We start from the raw sequence: 20,321 nt of genomic DNA, 5'->3' as shown, positions 1-20,321 counted from the left end.
GTTAATTAGTTGCGTTTTATACCTCGTTTCTGTTTGCCTTTTTTGCGTAAATATTCGCGTAGTAAGTACACAAGATCGGGAATTATTGTGTATTTATATTTTTAAGTAAGTCTAGCGTCATGTTTGCCAAACAAGAAGGTATTACTAGAAGTAACAATTGACAAAAGAATATTTACAAATATTAAAAAAAAAGAGATTGAGATATTGCAGAAAAGGTATGCAGTTGTATAAATAGCAATGTAAATATCAATCTTGCAGACATAATTTTTTAATGAAAATAAAAATATCTCCTTATTCGTTAATTAATAAAATTGGCGGCTACCCGATAGCCGGGTGTACCGAGATTTTTTAAAGAAAATAAAAATAACTCTTCATTCGTCGATGTTATATAAAATTCATTTGCTCAATTTATTTCAACTTAACTTTTCTCGCACTTTATTTTTCGTTATTGAAAATGAACGTTCTTTTAACCGCTGCAAAAAATACATCCAGTTTCTTCGAAATAAAATTCGGAACTTTATAAAATAAATACAAAGTGTAAAAACTTTATAAAAATGAATGCGACTTTGGTTTTGATACCATTGTGGAGGGGTCTCTAAAACGTAGGGTCAACCACGCAGGCCATTCGATTCATTGTTTAATTTGATATTATTATTCGAATCGACTGTCTGTCCGTCCGTTATGAAGATTGTTAAAATATACACACAATTTCTTAGTCTTTGAAGGATTGTTGTCATGAATTCTTTGGTATTTGTTTTTTGCTACAAATAGGTTGCAGTAAAAATATATTTCGAGAGTTCTCACAATATGAATGGAGTGAGTTTGTTAAAAACTATGCCGCCTTTGTATGGCACTTAATAAACTGCATCAATTTTATAACAAGTTAAAATATGAACAGGATCTTAATAGTTTTTATGTTGTTATTTCGGCTTGGGAAACCAATTTTTCAGACCTGGATAAATGATGAGATATTTTATTATGAACCACAGCAATCCTTTCAGAATTTTGCATGAAAGAGTAACAGACATTTTTACGTTAATAATATTAGTTTAAAGTGACAATTCAATATCAGTGTTTCCTTTAGATATAAAAGTTCTCATTCTCACGAGTTTAATAGCACTTCATTCACCCACAACAAACGTCAATTTCATCTAAAAGGTCCACTTCAGCAAATAACCCAACATGAGAATCTTCTAAGATCCACATTTAGACACATTTCCAGTCACATTAGTAGCCTCAAATAAATAATAAACATTTCCTCAGGCTGAAACTAGAATATCACTGTCCAGCCATCTTTAGAAGTCAGTCTACTTCGGTCATCTTATAGGCATCTGTCAGTCTGAAAAGCACCTTTAGTTCAGTCTAATTTAAAGCCTTCTAAGAGGATCAGTCAAATATAGGAATGTCATTCTGTCCCCATTTAGGAAGAAAAAATATATCTTTGGTAGTCGTAATGGGTAGTCCCTAAGGAGTTTCTTGGGGTTTCATCCCCATAAGACTCACATTTTGGAATCATGCTAAGAATGCTATGCATTAGCTATTGATGTTCCATACGAATTTGGAAGTGCAGGCAGGTACCTATTATTAAATTAGAGTAAAATCGATCGAAGGATTTACTTAGGTGGTTCCTATTTTTTTTACTTCAGACGAGCTTCTTACAAAAATACTAAGTACGACGTCGTTTCAGAAGTACCTACAATTAAATCCAGCCATATCGTTTTTCACACCAGCCATCCATCGTTTAATTTATCAGATGTACCTACTTCTTCCTTCCAGTTTTGCTTCTGTAAGATTTAACTCTGTATACATTATATCAACCCGGGTAGATTTCGTAATAGAGAAAAGCATTTTCATAGGGTAGTGGCGTCATCTATCGTCTTCGTAAAAATTAGTAGATATCTGCCATTCAAAGTTTGATTCTAAACTTGAACTTAATTACCTATATTACTTTATTTTTCGATTTTTGTTCTATTCATATACTGAATGGTATTCCAAGAGAGAATAGTTCAGGACTGGTTAAAGTATTGAGATGATTTGTTTGCTTCGTGTAGGAAGTTCATACTGTTTAGATTAAAACAAACTTGGTTCGATAAATGGTATAGTTTTTAGACACAAATAATAATTATAATTGTATTTATTTTATAACATTTATTTATATTATAAACAACGCAATATCGGCTAAACATAAAATTGAAAAGCATTGCTTATTGTCCTTTATTTGACATCTAAATAGTTCAAATGCTAATAAAATAACAGATAAGAAATTATCTCAACCACTGTTGTGAAAAATAACACAGTATTTGTGAATTTTATCATAAGAGTCTCCATTTTAGGAACCGGTTTCGCCATCTATCGGCTATATTTGTCAACCCTCCGTTGAGGGTTTTAGCAACCCCTTGTGTTTATTTATAGGTGTCTATTTAGAAACTGCGAATATTATACTAGATTTTGAGCGATTGTGATGAGATTTTTATAATAACTAGTAATATTTGAAAAGATTTGTAATATGTATTTCAATACTTGGAGGTTGAACTAAAAACTTACTTAAACTGTAAAATGCCTTACAGTGAATAGGACCCTATTATTTCAACTTTTTAAATAATATATGTAAATCATAAAAGTATTATGACAATAATGCGCACGATTCAATATTACCTGTACGGAATAAATTAACATAACATTAACCAATTGACAGCCACTTATCCAATTATTTGTTTAACAGAAATAAATCATTATCATAGGTATGAAAACAAACAATGTTAAAATAGGCGATTCTGTTTATTGCAAATTCTATTAAAACATGAAAAAATAAGTAGTTTTTTATTACATAGTACAGCAAAAAAAAAAATGAAAAATTATGTTCCTCAAAAATGTTCTAAAAACATAACCTCCATATTCAAAGTTGGTTAAATCACTCAGTACATACGAGACACAATATACCTAGAACTAATTAAGTACCTTACCTTGAAGTACACAATACATATAATTTTTCTAAGTCATTTCAAATAACCTACCGTGTTCATAGACCGTATATAGTCACTCCCAAGATTGCCCCTCCTCGCATTATTATTGTTACAGCAATTTATACTTGCTAATGATTTGTTGAGGTAAAACGGGAGGTACCTATGAAGGAGTGGTAAAAAAAAAACTTTGTATGAATAGAAAATTTTATTTGGCAATATTAATGTTGGTTACTGGGTTTTTATGATAAAGAGTCAAACGTTGCATGATTTTGTGATTGGTAAAGTTAGGTTTATATGGAATGATAGACTTATTATTTATCTAATTTTGGAAACAGTAACAAGTCTCTTCTAATAGAATGAAAATTATACCTAACTGAATTTTGATATGAAGTCAAATCCAACTACTATTTAATCTTAACTAATGTTCTGAATAAAGTACCTTTAGTAACACAAGTTAAACATTGAAAATAGATCTGAGTTATAAGCTACCCTTACTCAAACAATAGATATAGAGGGCAGAACTGTCTTAGTACAGGGAAATAAATTAGAAATAGGAAATTAGACATAAAACAATTCGGTGCTTAATTACAAAAAAAAACTCTGGTAAATCAATAAATAACTAGCAGTCCTGTTTTTTCTTGACTAGAACACTTTTAAATAACTGAAGAAGTCTAAGTTTAAGACGAAGAAAATTTTCGCAGTTACTTACGCCATCTGCCGTGGGGTAGCAGAATAAGCTTTTTGCGAAGGAAAAGCTTCTCGGGGGTGCGAACACAGCGCCCCACTGAGATACAAAGCTTTCAGTTCGTAGATTAGAACTAAACTTAGAAAAAGCCAATGATTTGTAGGACTGGTCTTCAAAAGACGATAAAGTACCTGAAAAAAGAAAAAGATACGTTAAAAAGTTTCCAACATGTTTCTAAAAATAACTTTCCTTCTAGTTCAAATATGTAAGTATACAAAGAAGGCGGAAAATCCCAACTTCCGCATCCCATTTCCCTAACTTTAGGTAAAACAGGAAAAAGTTAAATCTCACAAAAATATCGTTGGCTAAATCCCCATAAGCTAAGCCCCGCCTGAATATAGAAAAAAAAACACAATAGTAAAAGAGGCGTCGCGAAAAGAAATGCTTAAAAACTCTATGCGAAACAGCGATATACGAAACTTCTAAGTGCAAGCGAGACAGACGTCATTAAGAAAAAATCACAAAGAAACCCATTCTTTTTCATTTCCTCCCTCACTAATAGCGGCTTAGAAAAAAATGGGGAGCTCTACTCGTCCCGTTCTAACATGCAAGGGTGGGATAGGCTCGGGGTCGGGCGAGCGAGAGGGGCGACCACCCTGCGGCGTCCTTAGCGCCCTTTTTAATAGTTCTTATTTCGGCCGTAGTAGTCCGAGTGGTCCGTCATGCGTTTTTGGGGAAATTGTGTCCGAGTGTGTGGGAGCGCGGCGCGCGGGGCGAGGCGGCGGTCACACGGCGGCCGCTCGCCGCCGGCCGCGCCGTCTTTTCCTTGACCGGACGCATTTTTCCGCGGAAAAAACGCGGGGCGCGTGCGCCCGGCGTCGGTGGGGATGTTCTTGGCTACGTCTAAGGCGGCGGGGGCGGCGCCGCGTCTTGCTAGTTGGACCGGCGTCTTCGCCTGGCGCGCGCGTCCGCCCCACCCCGCAAGAAAGCGTCGCGACGCTCAAGTTTTCCACCAAGAAGTTAGTCGTCGTCCGCCCGCGTCTCAAGAAGGTCTCGTTTCCGCTTTCCACGGGACTTGCGCTTTTCCGGGGGTGACTCGGCCGCGAAAAATTAAATAAATTTAAACCGCGATAACTTTTTTCGGAAATATTTTTCGGACGCGTCGCGCTAAAAAGATTGTTGTATTGCAGATCCGAAGACATCGTCGGAGTACAAAAAGAGTGTGAATAAAAGAACCGCGAGCGATCGCATGTCCTCGTTGTGACGATACGTCCGAAACTGGAATTAATGTTGAAATACTTCAATGAAAACATATCCCTAGCGCTGCAGGAGAGGTACAGGGACCTCCATGAGTATCGGAAGACGGAAGCGGTAGAGGAGGGCTCACCGAGGGAGGCTAAAGTACCGAAAATAGCTGAGGAAGGCGAGCAGGTCGGCGGCGAGGGCGCGTTTGAGCCGAGCGCCGCGCCGCCGTTCCCGAGGCTGCTGGACCCTCCCAAGGAGGAGGACAACTTCGTGGCGAGCTGGCTCCAGAACTCCTTCAAGATGACCGCCGCCGAAGGCAACCCCGAGGCTTCCGCGGGAGGCAGCGCGCTGGACCTCCGCGCTGCCCCTCTATCTCTCCACATACCAACTCTGCAGCAAGCGGCTGAGGCGCAGAGGCAGTTCAAGATGCAGGACTTCTGGAACAGGAGCCGGCCAGGCTCTCCCAGCCAGGACCAGCTGGGGGAGGGCCACAGCCAGCCGGGGCCGGCGCCTCCGACGCCGCAGCCGCCAGCCACGCCAGACCACAAGATTATGACTGAAAAACTGGTCAATGAAATACAGGTGAGTGATCTTTTTTTTTCAAAACTTTAGGATTCTTAGGACGTCATTTAGTGTTAGGAATTATAATTAGAATAATTTTCTTAATCAAACATAAACATTAGAATGTCTTAAGGGTCAAAAGTGATGTGATTAGAAAATATGTTTAGAAATCAAAACATTTTTAGAAGTCGAAAATTCAAACGTCTTCACGAATACTTTTGATACCGACGGCAAACAGCGGTGAAAACTTACCTGTGCTTAGAAACCACTGAGTCGTTTTCACTGAAACTTACAGTCCTTTCATGAAACAAATCAACACATCACTTGATAAAGTTTACGAATACGCGTATATTTGAATACAAAACACTTATAAAATTACGTCTATCTTGTTCAAAGATTCATGTAGAACTGACCTCAGATTACTCCGAGGTGAAACTCGTTCCAAATTTGAATGATCCCTTCCTTATAAAATAAAAAAAAGAAACGAGACAAGGCAACATATTGTAAGCTTTGTTAAACCAAGAAAGGGTTAAGGTCCTTCGTCAAAGTTATTATTAAATCGTTTTTGTGTCCTTATGTCGCATCCGGTTTTACAAAGGATATGTAAATAACAATAATCTGTGATAATTCTATTATTACCTGTGATCAACTTGTCGGCGGACTCGATTAGGTATATTTTTTTCTTTTTCAACGACTGTTTGTTTTTAGCATATGGTTTGATTATGTATTCCGGTTTACTGATATTTTTTGTGTTAATAACGTCAATTTGGATCCACAATCGTTGTCATAACCTATGTTCTCTTTTTTTAAATTGGTTTGATGAATTTAGAAGTGTCATGTTTGAAATAAGAATTGATTTTGGCGGGAGATATTTTGTCATATAAACATATCCTTTGTATGCATTCAAACGTAATTTCCTTGTCGTCCTTGTGCATTAAAAAAAAATATTTAATTTAGTTTATTCGCAATTTCATTTGGAACATCTAATAAAGTCTATTTGCAAAATTACTTAGTAATTCCGTCCGCAAAACTTCTCATTCCATATTCAAACATTGCAAACACGAATGTTCGTTCTAAAACTAAAATTCCAGAAATAGGAAATAAAATCGCAGCTCTAAAAATAAAAAACAAAAAGGAAAAATAGTAATAACTTTCTTAATCAAAAACTCGAAAACAACAGAGGAAAGAATATTACATTTTAAATTAGTTTCGGATACGTTTCACCTTGCGATTCCCACGGCACAACGGATTAGGGACGCGATCATTTTATTTTTAATTTTTTTCCAACTCTTTTGTTTTCACTGAAGGGGTGTTGACAGTTATTTGTAGCGAATCTTTTTTTTTTGTTTCGCCGAAAATTTTTGTTTGAACAAAAACCGGTTTTACGATTCGTGTTCCGCATTCATCGGTTTTTTTGCGTAAATTGAGATTTAACGGTTCGACGCGCTGCGCTTTTGTGGTTAAGTTTTTTAGCAGAATAGTTAATTAAAATTTGATTTATTAATATTTTTATTGTTGAGTCAAGCGTTTGCTATCAAAATAATGAATTTTATTGTTTTTTTTTCTTTGACTAAGTTTTGCGGTGGGAAGTAGCGCGTTAACGAGAACGAATTGAAGTGAATTGAAATGCTTATAGCTTAAAATTCAACATGAACTCAATATCTATTCTCATCTCTTCGCTCCAGAGTTTAATTCCTACCATATCATTGTATAACTAAGCCAATAAGTTTGCGACTGTAGAAAACCTAAAACGAATTTTCAAACATTAAAATGTTGAAAAAACTAAAAATGAAAAAAATATTGACCTGCTATATCTTTTTCACGCCGCATCTTGGATGACAGCAGCAACAGCAGTCACCTTCAGCCGACTCGACCATGAGCGAAAGATCACTCGTACCGTTTGCGCTGGTAAATTTACTATCAACACTCAATAATATCGATGTAAATACATTTTTAACTCTAAATGTTGTGTCTGTCCTTGTTTTTACAATTTTTATTTTCTCATTTTTTACTAAAAATATTTTGGTTGCGAATTTTTTCGCGCTTTTAGTTTTTTTGTTGCGCTTTCAAGACTTTGTCCATTGTTGTATGATTAAGGTTTTACTAAGAATATTGTTGACGTTTACTTACATTGAATTTCCTTTACTGAAAATTGTGAATGTATCTATTAATGACTAGTAAAATTCAGCAAAGCTCATATAAATAACATAACTTATGATTGCTTATACACTACCTAAGAAGTATATATGAGGTAATAGAAATAATTTTAATAAAATTTTCTCAGTGGACATTGTTCTTTTTAACGGATGTTTAGCGTCTTTTTATTTTAATTTTCGTTTTTTAACCATTGGTTAACAGCATGTGCACGAAGTGTTGTGTAGTTTTTGGTAACAATCCTAGTTTGGGTAAGTTTTATTTTTTGTTTTTACTAATTTAAGTTCTGGGTTGACCTAACTTTTGAATTGCTTAAAACGTTGCTATGTTTAGTATTTAGATGGTTATAACATTTTAGGAATGCCGAACTCCAAACTCTTTTCCAAATCATTGCTTGTCAATTTTGTCTAACATCACTTGTACTAAAACCATTTGACAAATTGCAATCACCTCTTTTTAATCCATTGCACATTTTTATTTTCAAAAAAATAAGCACCCATTCCAAACTAAAATTTCGAAAATGGAACACCATAATTCATATTTATATTCTAACTTGGCAATTTTTTTTTTAATTTTCGGAATTTTAGTTGCGTTTTTTGTTTTTAGTAATAAAGGAATTAATGTATGTTTGTTTGTTTACGCATGCAGCCGCAACAACAGTCGCCGACCGGGGAGACGCCGCTCGGTGATCGCAACGCTATGTTACCCTTCGCTCTGGTAAATGTCCTGAATAGCCTCAATATCGATGTAATTATTATTTTTTCTTTCTTTCCATCTTCTACACATGAGTGTGCTATGAAAACTTTGAAAAAAACACTTTGTAATAGTGACAAAAATATGTTCAATAATTTCTTCCACACATTTAATACGGTATAATCGTATTTTTTTATTAAATGAACACCCAATAATAGAAATAGCGCTAAATTTTAGTAAGCGTACCTTCACTTATTCAAGTACCCACTTTTTATAATAAAACATAATTCATTTAAATGAGTTTTCATAGAACCATTTTCTCAATAGTGAGCTTCATTTTTCTATTTTATTTCTATTCCATTAAACATTATTACATCGTAACTTTATCTTTATTTTCTAAAAAGAAAGTACGAAGCTCATTATTATTCATAGTCGAAAAAAATAACAAATCTTGGTTCTTCAGACTTTCATAAAAATACATTTCAGTTTATTTTTAATACATTACGCTTTTATATTATTAACGAAAAACTAAAATAGTGTCTGAAACTCTTTGCTATTTTCGCAATTTTATTTTTGTAATTTTAGTTTCGTTTATTAAAGTTAGTAACGTTACCAAGGGTTTCAGATACTATAGATGAGAGTATGTGGTGCTAATTGATCATTTTTCCTACAGCAACAAGCGCGGTCAGGGCAGAGCATCAGTGAGAGAACCCTAGAGGAGTGCTGGTCGACACTTCAGCGAGTGAGTTGGCATCTGTTTCAATGTGTATTGTTATCTTCCAAAAGTAGGGGACCCGCGGCGGCGACTGTGTCTGATCATTTCAAACGTGTTCGAATTTATTTTATTTTAATTTTGTTTTTCATTTTTTATTTTCTGAGGAATAAATGTTGACTTTATTTTTTATTTCATTTGTTTTTTTTTTAACTTTTTATTTCCTGTTTTTTAGTTATTGATTGACGGTCAAAGAATGTTCTTCATACACAGTCGCTTAATCGAGTCCCCCAATAAACTGGGTATTGGTCACTATACCAATAGCTATTACTTAAATTTTAAGGTGAGTTTTAATTTTTATTAAAATTCCCACTAGCGTAAGGTCTAATAAATACAACTTTATCTAGTACTAAAGTGTTTTATCGTGGATCTAAGCAGTGGGTGGCGTGAGGTGTTCTTTTTTTATATTACAGGAACTATAAAGTATCTAGGCTCAATCTAAATGTTGCATATTCATTACTAAGGAAGCGTTTTCGCATAGAATCGAGTAAGATAAAAAATCTTGCGATAAAACGCCGCGGGCGTGTTAACAATTTATTTAATCGAGATCCGAGCGCCATTTTGTTTTTTGTTTTTTAATACTGTTACCATCTGCGTACAAGGTGGCGTATGATAAGTCAGGAAGTACTTGTTACGGGATGTTATGCATCTGCATTTTATTGTTGTAATTTTATAGTACGCTGATATCGGATTAAATAATGATTTTTTCGGTCTAAATTTTTTGCGCGTTTCAAGGTGATTTTTTATAGTGAGAAGACTTTGAGCTAGGAACACACCGCCCGCATTTTAAAATAGTAGACATGACAAGAAAGAATCTTAACTATTACGTAACAACTACAGTCTAGTTAAATTAAACAGAAAAGTAGAACAGGAAGTAAAATAAGAACAACAAATAAATCCTTATACAATTTAACATTTTATAGTTCGGCCATTCAGAGAATGCGTTCCTGACACGTCGCGATTGAACTGACGACGTAACTTTGCAATGGCGTTGCAGTTACGATAAAAATATTTTTGCTGGTTGTTTACCGTTTTAACAATTGAGGAGCATTAAAACAACATTATTATATCAATAATCAATGAATGTAGTTACGTCGTCAGTTCAATCGCGACGTGTCAGGAACGCATTCTCTGAATGGCCGAACTATAACAAGAACTAATCGTAAATTAAGCGAAAAAAAATCCGAGCACATTTTTACTTGAAACTGTTACAAAAACGGGGCTGCGTGCATTTTAAAAAACTACAGTCATGTAAATAACGAAAAAAAGCACAGGTGCTTGAAAAAAATAAAGAGCCCGCCACGTCGGACGAAACGGAAAAGTGTACTCCGACAAAATAAAAACTACACTCTTTGTACCAAGTCGGGTACTTGATCTTTTGTGGGCGGCGCCGACGAAAACTGTTGAGTCGGACAAAAAATATTTGATATAAAAATTAAGTATGGTTAATGTGTCGAAAATATTTTTAAGTTTGCTCTAGTACCCGGTACTATTTTCCTTAGTTTAATTGGTAGAAGAGAGAATAAAAAATATAGCATTGACATTTAGGTAATTCCTATAGAACTACCTAAAACAATGCTATACCTGATTAATTATATTATAAGTGCTTAAAATTACAAATTAAGTACTTACCTACATACGTCACAAGTAATTCATGAAAATGACATATATGTAACTTAGTACAAATGACAAAACCTACTTCAATAATATTAATTTACTAAAATAATGTATTTTTACTCACCTACAATTGTTCTTAATAAAATATGTAAGACATGTTAGAAGTATGTTAAAGTATTATTCGAATGACTGACGGACACAATGTTTTTCCTAACATTTGAAGGTGAAAAACAAACATGTTTTTTCAACAACCCTTCGCTCTAAACATCCGACACCTAAAAAAGTACAGTCACAACCAAAACGGGCAGCTCCATAGTTTCCGATACACAAAACAAAAGTACGATATACATTGTCGAAAAAAATCCTTCAACATTTGCATGTCGATTCGCAATGAATTTATCGTTATTGCCTCTAGATTTATTATAGTGCCGCTTTCCGAAAAAATCCACCGAAAATGACCGAGTCGAATTTAAAATTCAAATAGCAATTGTTTTTCGTTTCGAAATTGAGACGATTTTGACGTTCGCCGTCTTACTACGACATGTGTTTAAGTTTTTTTTGTTCCGTTTATTTTGCTTGCGACTGTACTGTGGCTGTACGTTTTTCGTATAAATCAATTCAGTTAAGTTGTCTTAGTTTTTGTTGTGCGGCCCCTTTTAAGTATAAATATTGTTTTAAAAATGCTTTTAATGACGAATGAAGAGTGTTTGGGTTTTTAGAAGTTTGCTTTTTTCGCGTTTTCGTATGCGGTCGGTTTTATTTATTGGCGCTGAAAAAGAATGCATATGTTTAATAATTCTTTTTGGAACTTTTAAGACATTATAGGATGCGATTTTGCGACTTTTGCTGTTAGCCTTGCTTAACATGTTATAGTATTTTATAACGCCCCGTATTCCTAGGATGTATTTTTTTCTTCTTTACCTCGAAAGCCCTTTGACCGATATAAAGATTGAACAGGCTAAGTCTTTGATCTATTTTTATTAACAGTGAACTGAGCTTGGCTTAGAACCTGTAATAATTATAGTCTTTTTTTTCTAAGTAGGTTAGCTATCGCCTTATAAATCAATGACCTATTTTTACCTATACATAAAGGCGCGTTTTCATACCTGGCGTATTTCGTACTTAATTTTATCCTTTAATCATCTGTTAAGTCTTAACGTAATAAGTGTATGATTACATAACGCTTAATTGATTTTTAGGGAAGCATATACATATTTGTAAAATCTCCTGACTTTTCTTAGAAGTTATGTCAAGTCTTAGTGTACCTAGTGATAAAAAGTAGTTCAATTTATATAATTTATATATATTTTAATACATGACTAAGAAATAGTAGTTCTATAACACAATAAAATAAAAAAACCTCAATTCAAAAAGAGAAAACTTTTCAAAAAAAGAAAACGAACTCCCGAATTTAAAATCACAGAAGCAAAGATAATGAAATTGTTTTTTTTTTTAAACGATTCTAACTGTAACATCTTGTAACAAGGGGAGGTAGGGAGCGGTAATTATGAAAAGTGTTCTAAAGGGGAGGGGGGTAGGACGGGAGACCGTTTAAAAAAAGAAGTATAATGACCAGCCAGCTTTTAAAGTTAATAGGTTTGGAAAGATCCTTCATAGTCTCTAAGACTTTTTTATGCCTTTTATGAAGTAGATCGATGGAAGCTTGTTAGGTGTGATGGTTGAAACGTTTTTTTATTGGTTGTACTTAGTAATGTGAGTTTTTGATTGAGAAAAGGGTTACATAACATTGTTTTTAAATCCCTAATTTTACAAATACCCAGTAGCTGTTTCATGTATCTCGATGGACGTTCTCAAAATAAAAATACTAGGATAAAAAACCTCTAGCTTAAGACACACACAATCACGTGTTCTTTCTGTTGGTAAACTAATTTGGCTTAGAACAACGCTCTTAAAAATCGTATAGCTCTATGTGCACGGTTTAAATGAGTGTTCTTATGGAAAAGAAACTCCATAGACACACTTTCCAAAACAGAAGCGTGTCATGTCAGACAGAGTAAAAATAACAATTCTGAAAGACTAACTAAAATAAACTACGTAGGTAGATGTACTAAATGTTGACTGTAGGAAGGTTAACAAAATTTCAATATCTTTTTAATAGGTTTAAACTGAATAATGTATGTCATCGATTATTCCATGAATCGGTAATAATGTTTTAAGGGAAATTTTCCGCGGTTATATTAAAATTTGTTAGTGCTACCAGTCTAGAACTAGACGGACATGTAAAATGAACCTTATTCATTCATCAGAAGGATAACTTTTCGTTAACAGCTTCTTCTTGATGCATTTTTTCAAAATGCTTAATCTTCAAGCGGCAAAATTTATGCCTTAGAAAAGACGTATTATGCCTTAAATAGCCTTTAGGTATATTGGGCAACTTTAGTACCTAATAAGTATTTTATTAAGTAGAGTAGATTACTAAAAAAAAACAGAATTAGTAGTATTGCAATAAATACTTATAATAATTTCCTACAACAGCAACAAAAAATCACCTTTCACAAAAAAAAACAGGGCCTTCAACTAGTTATTTATATTAAAACTCACCCCTTGTATAAAAACGTGACGTCACAACACAGTGGCATTTATAATGACGTCAAATGGTGCTATCACCCCATCCCGTTTGGTAATTTTTACCACTTTTCTCCTATCTCCCGTAATTTTTCTTAACCCATTTTTGCCGTATTCATAGTGCAGATTTTAGACACCCATTTTTGGCATTGAAAAATCTCAGCGGTTTCTTTATCTGACCAAGAAGTTTAATAGCAGTTATGGCTATGCTTACTAATAGGAAAATGTAATAAAGTCACAAGAAATAATTTAAAGTTAGTAATTGATTTTGAATAGTTTCTTTGGCAGCTGAACCTATAAAACTCCCGATATCTGCACTAAATATCTAAGGTTTCTATCGAATCAAATGGAAACAAAACAGGGCTTTAATTACTAATGAATAAAATTACGTCATTACTAACGACAAATCACGAGATTAATGCCTGAACAATATACCTACTATATATTATTTCTAAATGTCGATGGTCTAATAACATCTAATTTACAACATAAAATAAAATATCTATTTATCTGTTGAAGCTAGTTTTTATGGTATCATACTCACGAAGTTTTGAAAGACATAGGTCAATTATTTTTACATTAGTTACTAATTAATTAATATGTTTAAAGTTCTGCTGTCATAATAGCACGTGTAACAGTTTCATTATATTAGTGTTCGCTATTAATAATAACATTCAGTTACGCATATAAGTAACAAAATAACTGACATTCCTATTAATTTTCAACTAAAATCAGTAATACATATGTCAACCTGTATCTCACTTGACATGATCTCAGGACTTGTAAGGTAACATTCGATATGAGTCATTTATTTTAATCTACTTTTAAGACACCCGCTATACTTGAAAAACTAGTAATTTACTACAATGTTAGTAATAGGAACTTTGTGGATAGGTTTTTTAAGTACTTAGGTACTTATATCGTTTTGTACAGTGAGTTCACATTAGTTTTGCTCCAAAATACGAGTATAGCAGTTTTAAACCTAAATATTTTGCATAATGTAATCTATAACATGATAGATAAATCCAGTTTAACTTCCCTGGCCTATTGCTTACTCTTTTTTTACCTATTTTTAGTACTGCAATTTACAGGCAATATACGTCATATAATTAAGAAGGTAACGCCTATGAATACGGGACGCTGGAGCCACGAACATTTTTCTTTCACGGCTCGCCATAATCTTTTTTTCGTTCGCTCGTAACTCATAAGAGAGCGAGTTTTTTGGTTAAAACTTGCAAAATTTATTTCGCAATTAGCGACAAGACACTCTTAACTCGAGACATTATTAGAAAAGTTTTCTTAGTGGCCGTAAAAACACCGTTTTTTGTGGTGGTACGACACCTGCCCGTTTTTCGCGTTTGAATAATTTATTTTTGATCTTTTTTTAATATGGCCCTTTGGAAGGTAGGTACCTACATGACATTGACTAGGACAGATCATAAAATAAGTTAAAATAATATTAACTTTTTTTTCTTATTTTTTTACCATATTTTTCTTAAAAAAATATGAATAGCAAACAGGAGACTAGCACGAATAACACTTCATTAACATGAAGTGAAACGGTGCGACATGACAACGGTTAAATTTTCACAAGCACACACAAATTGGCGGGAAAACACCGCCCTCCGGGGGCCGGCGGAATAAGAGAAAAACTCGGCAAAAATTAGATTTCTTCTGAAGCAAGTAGGGCGAAACGATCTTGATACTTGGACAAGTTTTTGTACTAACAAAAAACAAACAAACTATTTATGAATAAAATATTTTAAATGATCATGTAACTTTTGAGTTTAGCTAAAACGATGCGTAACCATTATATGACTTTTAACACGCAATCTTATTTAAAAAGTAACGGAAAATATAATCAGTACCTAATTACTTCTTTAACGGTTTTCTTCAAAAAAAAAAACTATAATTACGTACAGTAATTTTCTAAATGCGAAAAAATTGCAGCGCGTGTCAACATGCCAATTATATTTTCAATTAGCTCCTTAATAAAGTTAAATTGATATAACGGTAAAATTGATAACAAACCGTACAAAATAAACGAATGATAATAAAAATTGCAAATTAAGTTTTTCATAATTTCAATCACGCCATAGATATCAATAAAATTATACAGCGAACCTTTTAAAATATAATAATAGCACATTGCTAGTTATTTCTTGTTAAGGAACTAAGCATGTTTAGCGCCTCAATACATTTTCTTATAATTATTATGACTAGTATGACGTAAACCCTATATTGCAATAAGAATAATTTCCATATTGGTTTAGAAATATGTACTAAACAATATCTACGATAGGGTTGTCTGTATGTTTTCTTTAGTCTATCTACTACGATACCGCTTTACCAAATGAGAGAAAAAAAAACTTTTTTATATTGAAAGTGAATTTATTATATTGGAAGAATATTACTATTTTTTTGTTACTATCTTCCACTAGTGGTTGGTGGAACTACATAAATTGCCTTTCTCTATACGTAGACTATCTAACACTGAAATATTTTTTTTAATTCGTCTAGTAGTTCTTGAAATCAGGGTATGCAAACTCTTCAAACTTATAATAAACTCATATTATATATTATTCAGGAGTTTTTTCATGAAGAAGATTAAACCGCATAAAGAAGCTCGTAGGATTATGAATAGAAATATTATTTATGTATACCTAGCTATTACATATAACTGATTTGTATTTATGGTTATTGCACTTTCCATTTTATGTTAAATATTATATTTATCGTCGAGTTTATTTTACTCGCAAATCTTATGTAACAATAAAATTCTAGTATCAACTTAAGAGTTTCATGATAACTTTTGCGTATTAGCTCAAAAGCTTACAAAGAAAATTCGACCAATACTGCTCTTAGCAAAATAAAATAAACATCTTTTATTGGAAAATTGAAAAAAAAAGTCCAAAGTATCAAAATTTTTGTTCCAACTACATCTCAGCTAATGGCTCGCTCCAGAGTAAAAAAGGAGTCGTCGTTGTAAGATAAAAATTAGCTGAAATTAAAAGATACTAACGAACACCATTCTACGATCTCGACTCAAATGGTTCTTAGCTTATTCGCTTTGCCCTCCATATTTTTTGTTTACCTACCTTCTTTGAGACGGTTGGAATATCGAGTCACTTTCTCTTCTTGTGAACTGTCTTGCTGAAAAGATTGAGCATGAAATGTAAATGTAAATATGGGATATTTATTGGCGTAAAAACTAACGTAGTTATCTGAAATTCATAAATCATAATTTGAGGACTACCTTTTGCCCATGGCTTTTACCCCGTCCATGTAAAAATGATCCTTTAGGGTTTCCTCGATAAATATGTAATTTATAACTGAATTTTGGATTCGACATTTAAAAAAATCGACTAAGTACCTAATTAACAATAAAAAATAATTTCGAAATCACAATGCAATATCGACGAATTCCGCAATTCCGCAATAAGTGAGGACTTACCGACAGTTAAATTGACAATAATCGTTCGTTAGTCCTCAAGCAGTCATTACCTAACCCCTTATTTGTGACATCCAACGGTTGGATGGGTTCTAACTAACCTACGTACCTAGGGGACAATTTTTAGAGTTCAATAATGATTATAGTAAAACGGTACAAAGGGAAATTGTCGTGAAACGAATTACACATGATAAATTGTAATGGTGAATTTGAATTTGCATTTTTGAATTAGGTTTCTATTTGAATAGAAGTATGTACGGTTCAAATGAAGACGTGGTTTAAATTCTTCCTGTTTTACAAAGGTTTAGTTTTTACTAACGTTATAAACCGAAAGAGTTTGTTTAAATGCACAAATCAGGCACTAAAGGTCTGATTTCAAAATTCTTTCAGTCTTAGATAGTCAATTTTTATAGGCTACTTCTTATCCGGAGAAGCGAAGTAGTAATAGCTTCCTAGTTGGTATTTTGAGTAGTCAGTTATCTTTAGACTGATTCACATTCCAAGTAAAATATGTTTGTCGAGTTTGTATTTTGATGACCTCTTAGTTTTAAGTAAATTATGGATATAAAAATCTTTTTATTTTTTTAATTAGAGGCATTCTGCTTTGCTAAGAACTTTTAATTTTCTCTACATGTAAGCATACTGAACCACCAAAATAAAAACCGCGAACTTTTTTCTTGTCAACTTTTTTAATAACTCAAAGTAAAATATACAAGGATGTGTCAAACTGATCATTATACTATTTCACGCTGTTTTGTTACTAATTATCGACCAATATTCAAAGAGTTTTGTCTATGTTGACAATATTCAAAGAGTTTTGTCGTACTATTAATTGGCAATAATTAATAAAACTATTGCGTAGTCATATTTTTCTGCCAATAAGCAGTATTTGTAGTACCTACATTGACGTTGTAATAATGCTCATATTACAAATAATATATTCAATAGATCATATAAAATATTGAGTGCGCAACTAATTCAAAGTAAGGTAGGTTACGATTAGCAGTTATTTAAATAATTATATAAACACTTGTTTTAATCTTACTAATAAAAATCAGGGTAAGTAGATCACGTATTTGTTTGGTCAAACTAGCTTGCACCCGTGGTATCCACGTCTCAAAGAACATGGATATAAAAACTAGCCTGTATTTTATTCCGATATGTAAACTAATATTAGTAGGATAATGACGTTTTACCCGCTTTTCCTCTAAATTTTATTCGTATTCTGCGTGTACTATAAACATCCCTAATCATAGCTTCTAAGTTATTTAATTCTAAATCGACTCAATGGTTTGACCGCAAAAGCTTAGTGATTGACCACAATCTCTTTACACAAAAGAAAAATGTTCTAAACAAAAAACGTAATTTTTTACAAGCCACTAGAATTATAGAAAATAAAACTGTTCCTACCACGGTATTACGGATACACTTGCGTCCCGATGAACCAACTTCCCGCACCTTAATAAAAAGTACCTAAGGTCCTGTATAGTGTTTCGGCGTGAAAATGCGATATCTATTTATAATTCATATTTTTAAGGATTAATCGCGTAATTAGTGATGTTAACTGAAAACACCATGTTTCAATCTATCTATCGTTCAATTACAAAAATCGACCGTACCTACTAAGCTAAATAATCAACATATTTAAATCAAAGACTTTCACAACCTCCGATAAAAACAGGAATCCGCCGCAAAACTAAATCCCCATTAAACTGAACATCTAAAAACTTAGAAAATACACTAAGAAAACAGGTCGTAATCAAGACCACCGGCATAGGCCCCAAGATACTACAAAAAGTAAATATTTCCTACAAGAAAGCATCAAATAAGGTCTGATATAAAAACGATCGGGTAAAAAACTTCGCCTTACGAACAAGCAATGAAAAACTGCGGGCATTCCCTCTCACTCACACACTATCACTTACAGCGACCAAACAGTCTTGATATTTATATAAATAAAGAACTTTATCTTATAGACTCTTTTTTTGTAAAAAAGTATTAAAATAAAAGTAATTAATGTTGTATACCTAAAGGGTTATGATCGTTTATCTGACCATGTCATTAAAATTGCGACAGCGTGTTGGCTTCGGCCCGACACACTATTTTGTCTCCCAAAATTCCGGGACTCCATATTCCAGTGATCTAGTAGAGGTGTTACTTTAAAAAATCTAAAGCTAAACCATAAAATCGATACGATTTTTTTCCTATATACAATGTGATTCAAACTATGATATGCAGGACCATGTTTCGCATAACTAAATGTAATTGTAAACAGGCTAGAATGAAAAGAAAGAATAAAATAATCCATTTCATATCAGCACACTATCGAAGAAAGGTTTGCAGTGTAAAAATCTTGATACTTTACGAAAAAATATCTAACATTATTATTTCAAACTAAAGTTTCTTAGAAGATTAATGAGTAAGTGTGTCATTCTTAAATTATAAAGGCAATTTTCTATGAATATGAACTATGGTATTTAAATAAAATGTAGTAAGGAATGCGAAATGGGATTGTTATATTCGAAAGCGATGGCCGACTTTGTTTCTATGTAGTTACAATCTGTTTTACTGACACACTTAATTCTACGTAATTAATAATAACGAGAGATAACAACTACAGAGTTTTTCATAGCAACTAACCAAGCCACAGATATCATACTCCGGCTTGAAAATAAAAAAGAAGAAAATAGTATTCCAAATATAAAAATAAGAGTTCGAAATTTAAAATAAGAAAAAAAGTAAACGCGATTACGTAAGAACAAGCACCAAGAAGTATTCTCTCGCCGAGCCTCAAACTAAGGAACCGCTTGGATATAACAGACTATAATAAAAAAGTTAGCGAGTACACATAAGTGCATTACGATGCCATGCCGTGCCTACTATGACTATAGTGCTTATAACAGAACGCCCACGGTCGGAGCCGAGCACAACCATTTTTTTGCCGCACACTTACATTTGAAAAATACATGTTGACGTAAACACACACATTTCGCGTTGAAAAATCGCGAAAAAAAAGTTTTTAGGCCGAACGAACTTTTCGTCTTTGCTTAAAAAAACTTATGTGACGCATCGAAGTGAGGTTTCGTTTTTTTTTTGTTTTTTTTTTTTCTGTTTGTGAGTGATTGACAGTTGTGCGATGAGTTTAAGGAATCGATTTGGATGTAAATCGAGAAAATTTCAATGCAGGTATTTATTTTTATTATAATGGCCGCTAAGAGCTTGTTGCGTAATTCTACGAACTAGTTTCCGATTTATTGCCCGCTCAACGAATAGATAAACAATAGATTCCGGTAACATTCCTCTCTGTATCTTAATGGAATTTGCTGGTAAAATAAAATTAAATAAAATAGGAAAAATTGCTAGCGTTCTTTTCTATTAACCTCACTTTAAGTTCATTTGTGAAAGTCTTAGATAAAAAATGTGTAAAGAATGCATGTAAGAATGTATTGTTCTTAAACAAGTAATGAAATAAGTTCAGGACCTATTACGGGAAAGAAAAAGCGTTTATTAATTACCATTTTCATATCATAATTTCTTAAATACCAACCTTCAACCAACATCCTGCAAATACTAAGAAAAAAATACATTTTTAAA

At 33.2% G+C, this 20,321-nt stretch overlaps 1 protein-coding gene across 10 annotated transcripts in view; it reads left to right on the top strand.

The window, feature by feature from the left end:
• Positions 1-20,321, top strand: part of LOC124642671 (zinc finger protein 135-like) — a 109,286-nt gene that overhangs the window by 39,471 nt on the left and 49,494 nt on the right. For 2 of the 10 annotated variants that reach the window (XM_047181260.1, XM_047181261.1), the window contains exons 2-5: positions 4,839-5,475; positions 7,297-7,395; positions 8,257-8,355; positions 8,975-9,043. In XM_047181260.1, coding sequence (XP_047037216.1) covers positions 4,936-5,475; positions 7,297-7,395; positions 8,257-8,355; positions 8,975-9,043 — 807 coding nt within the window. In that variant the 5' untranslated portion in view covers positions 4,839-4,935. Of the gene's footprint in view, positions 1-4,697; positions 5,476-7,296; positions 7,396-8,256; positions 8,356-8,974; positions 9,044-20,321 lie in introns of those variants that run through there. The other 8 variants (XM_047181266.1, XM_047181259.1, XM_047181265.1 and 5 more) reach the window with 7 other exon arrangements.

Source organism: Helicoverpa zea, chromosome 25 (assembly GCF_022581195.2).
Source record: "Helicoverpa zea isolate HzStark_Cry1AcR chromosome 25, ilHelZeax1.1, whole genome shotgun sequence".
NCBI classification, from domain to species: domain Eukaryota; kingdom Metazoa; phylum Arthropoda; class Insecta; order Lepidoptera; family Noctuidae; genus Helicoverpa; species Helicoverpa zea.
This window is presented reverse-complemented; position numbering and strand designations above follow the sequence as displayed.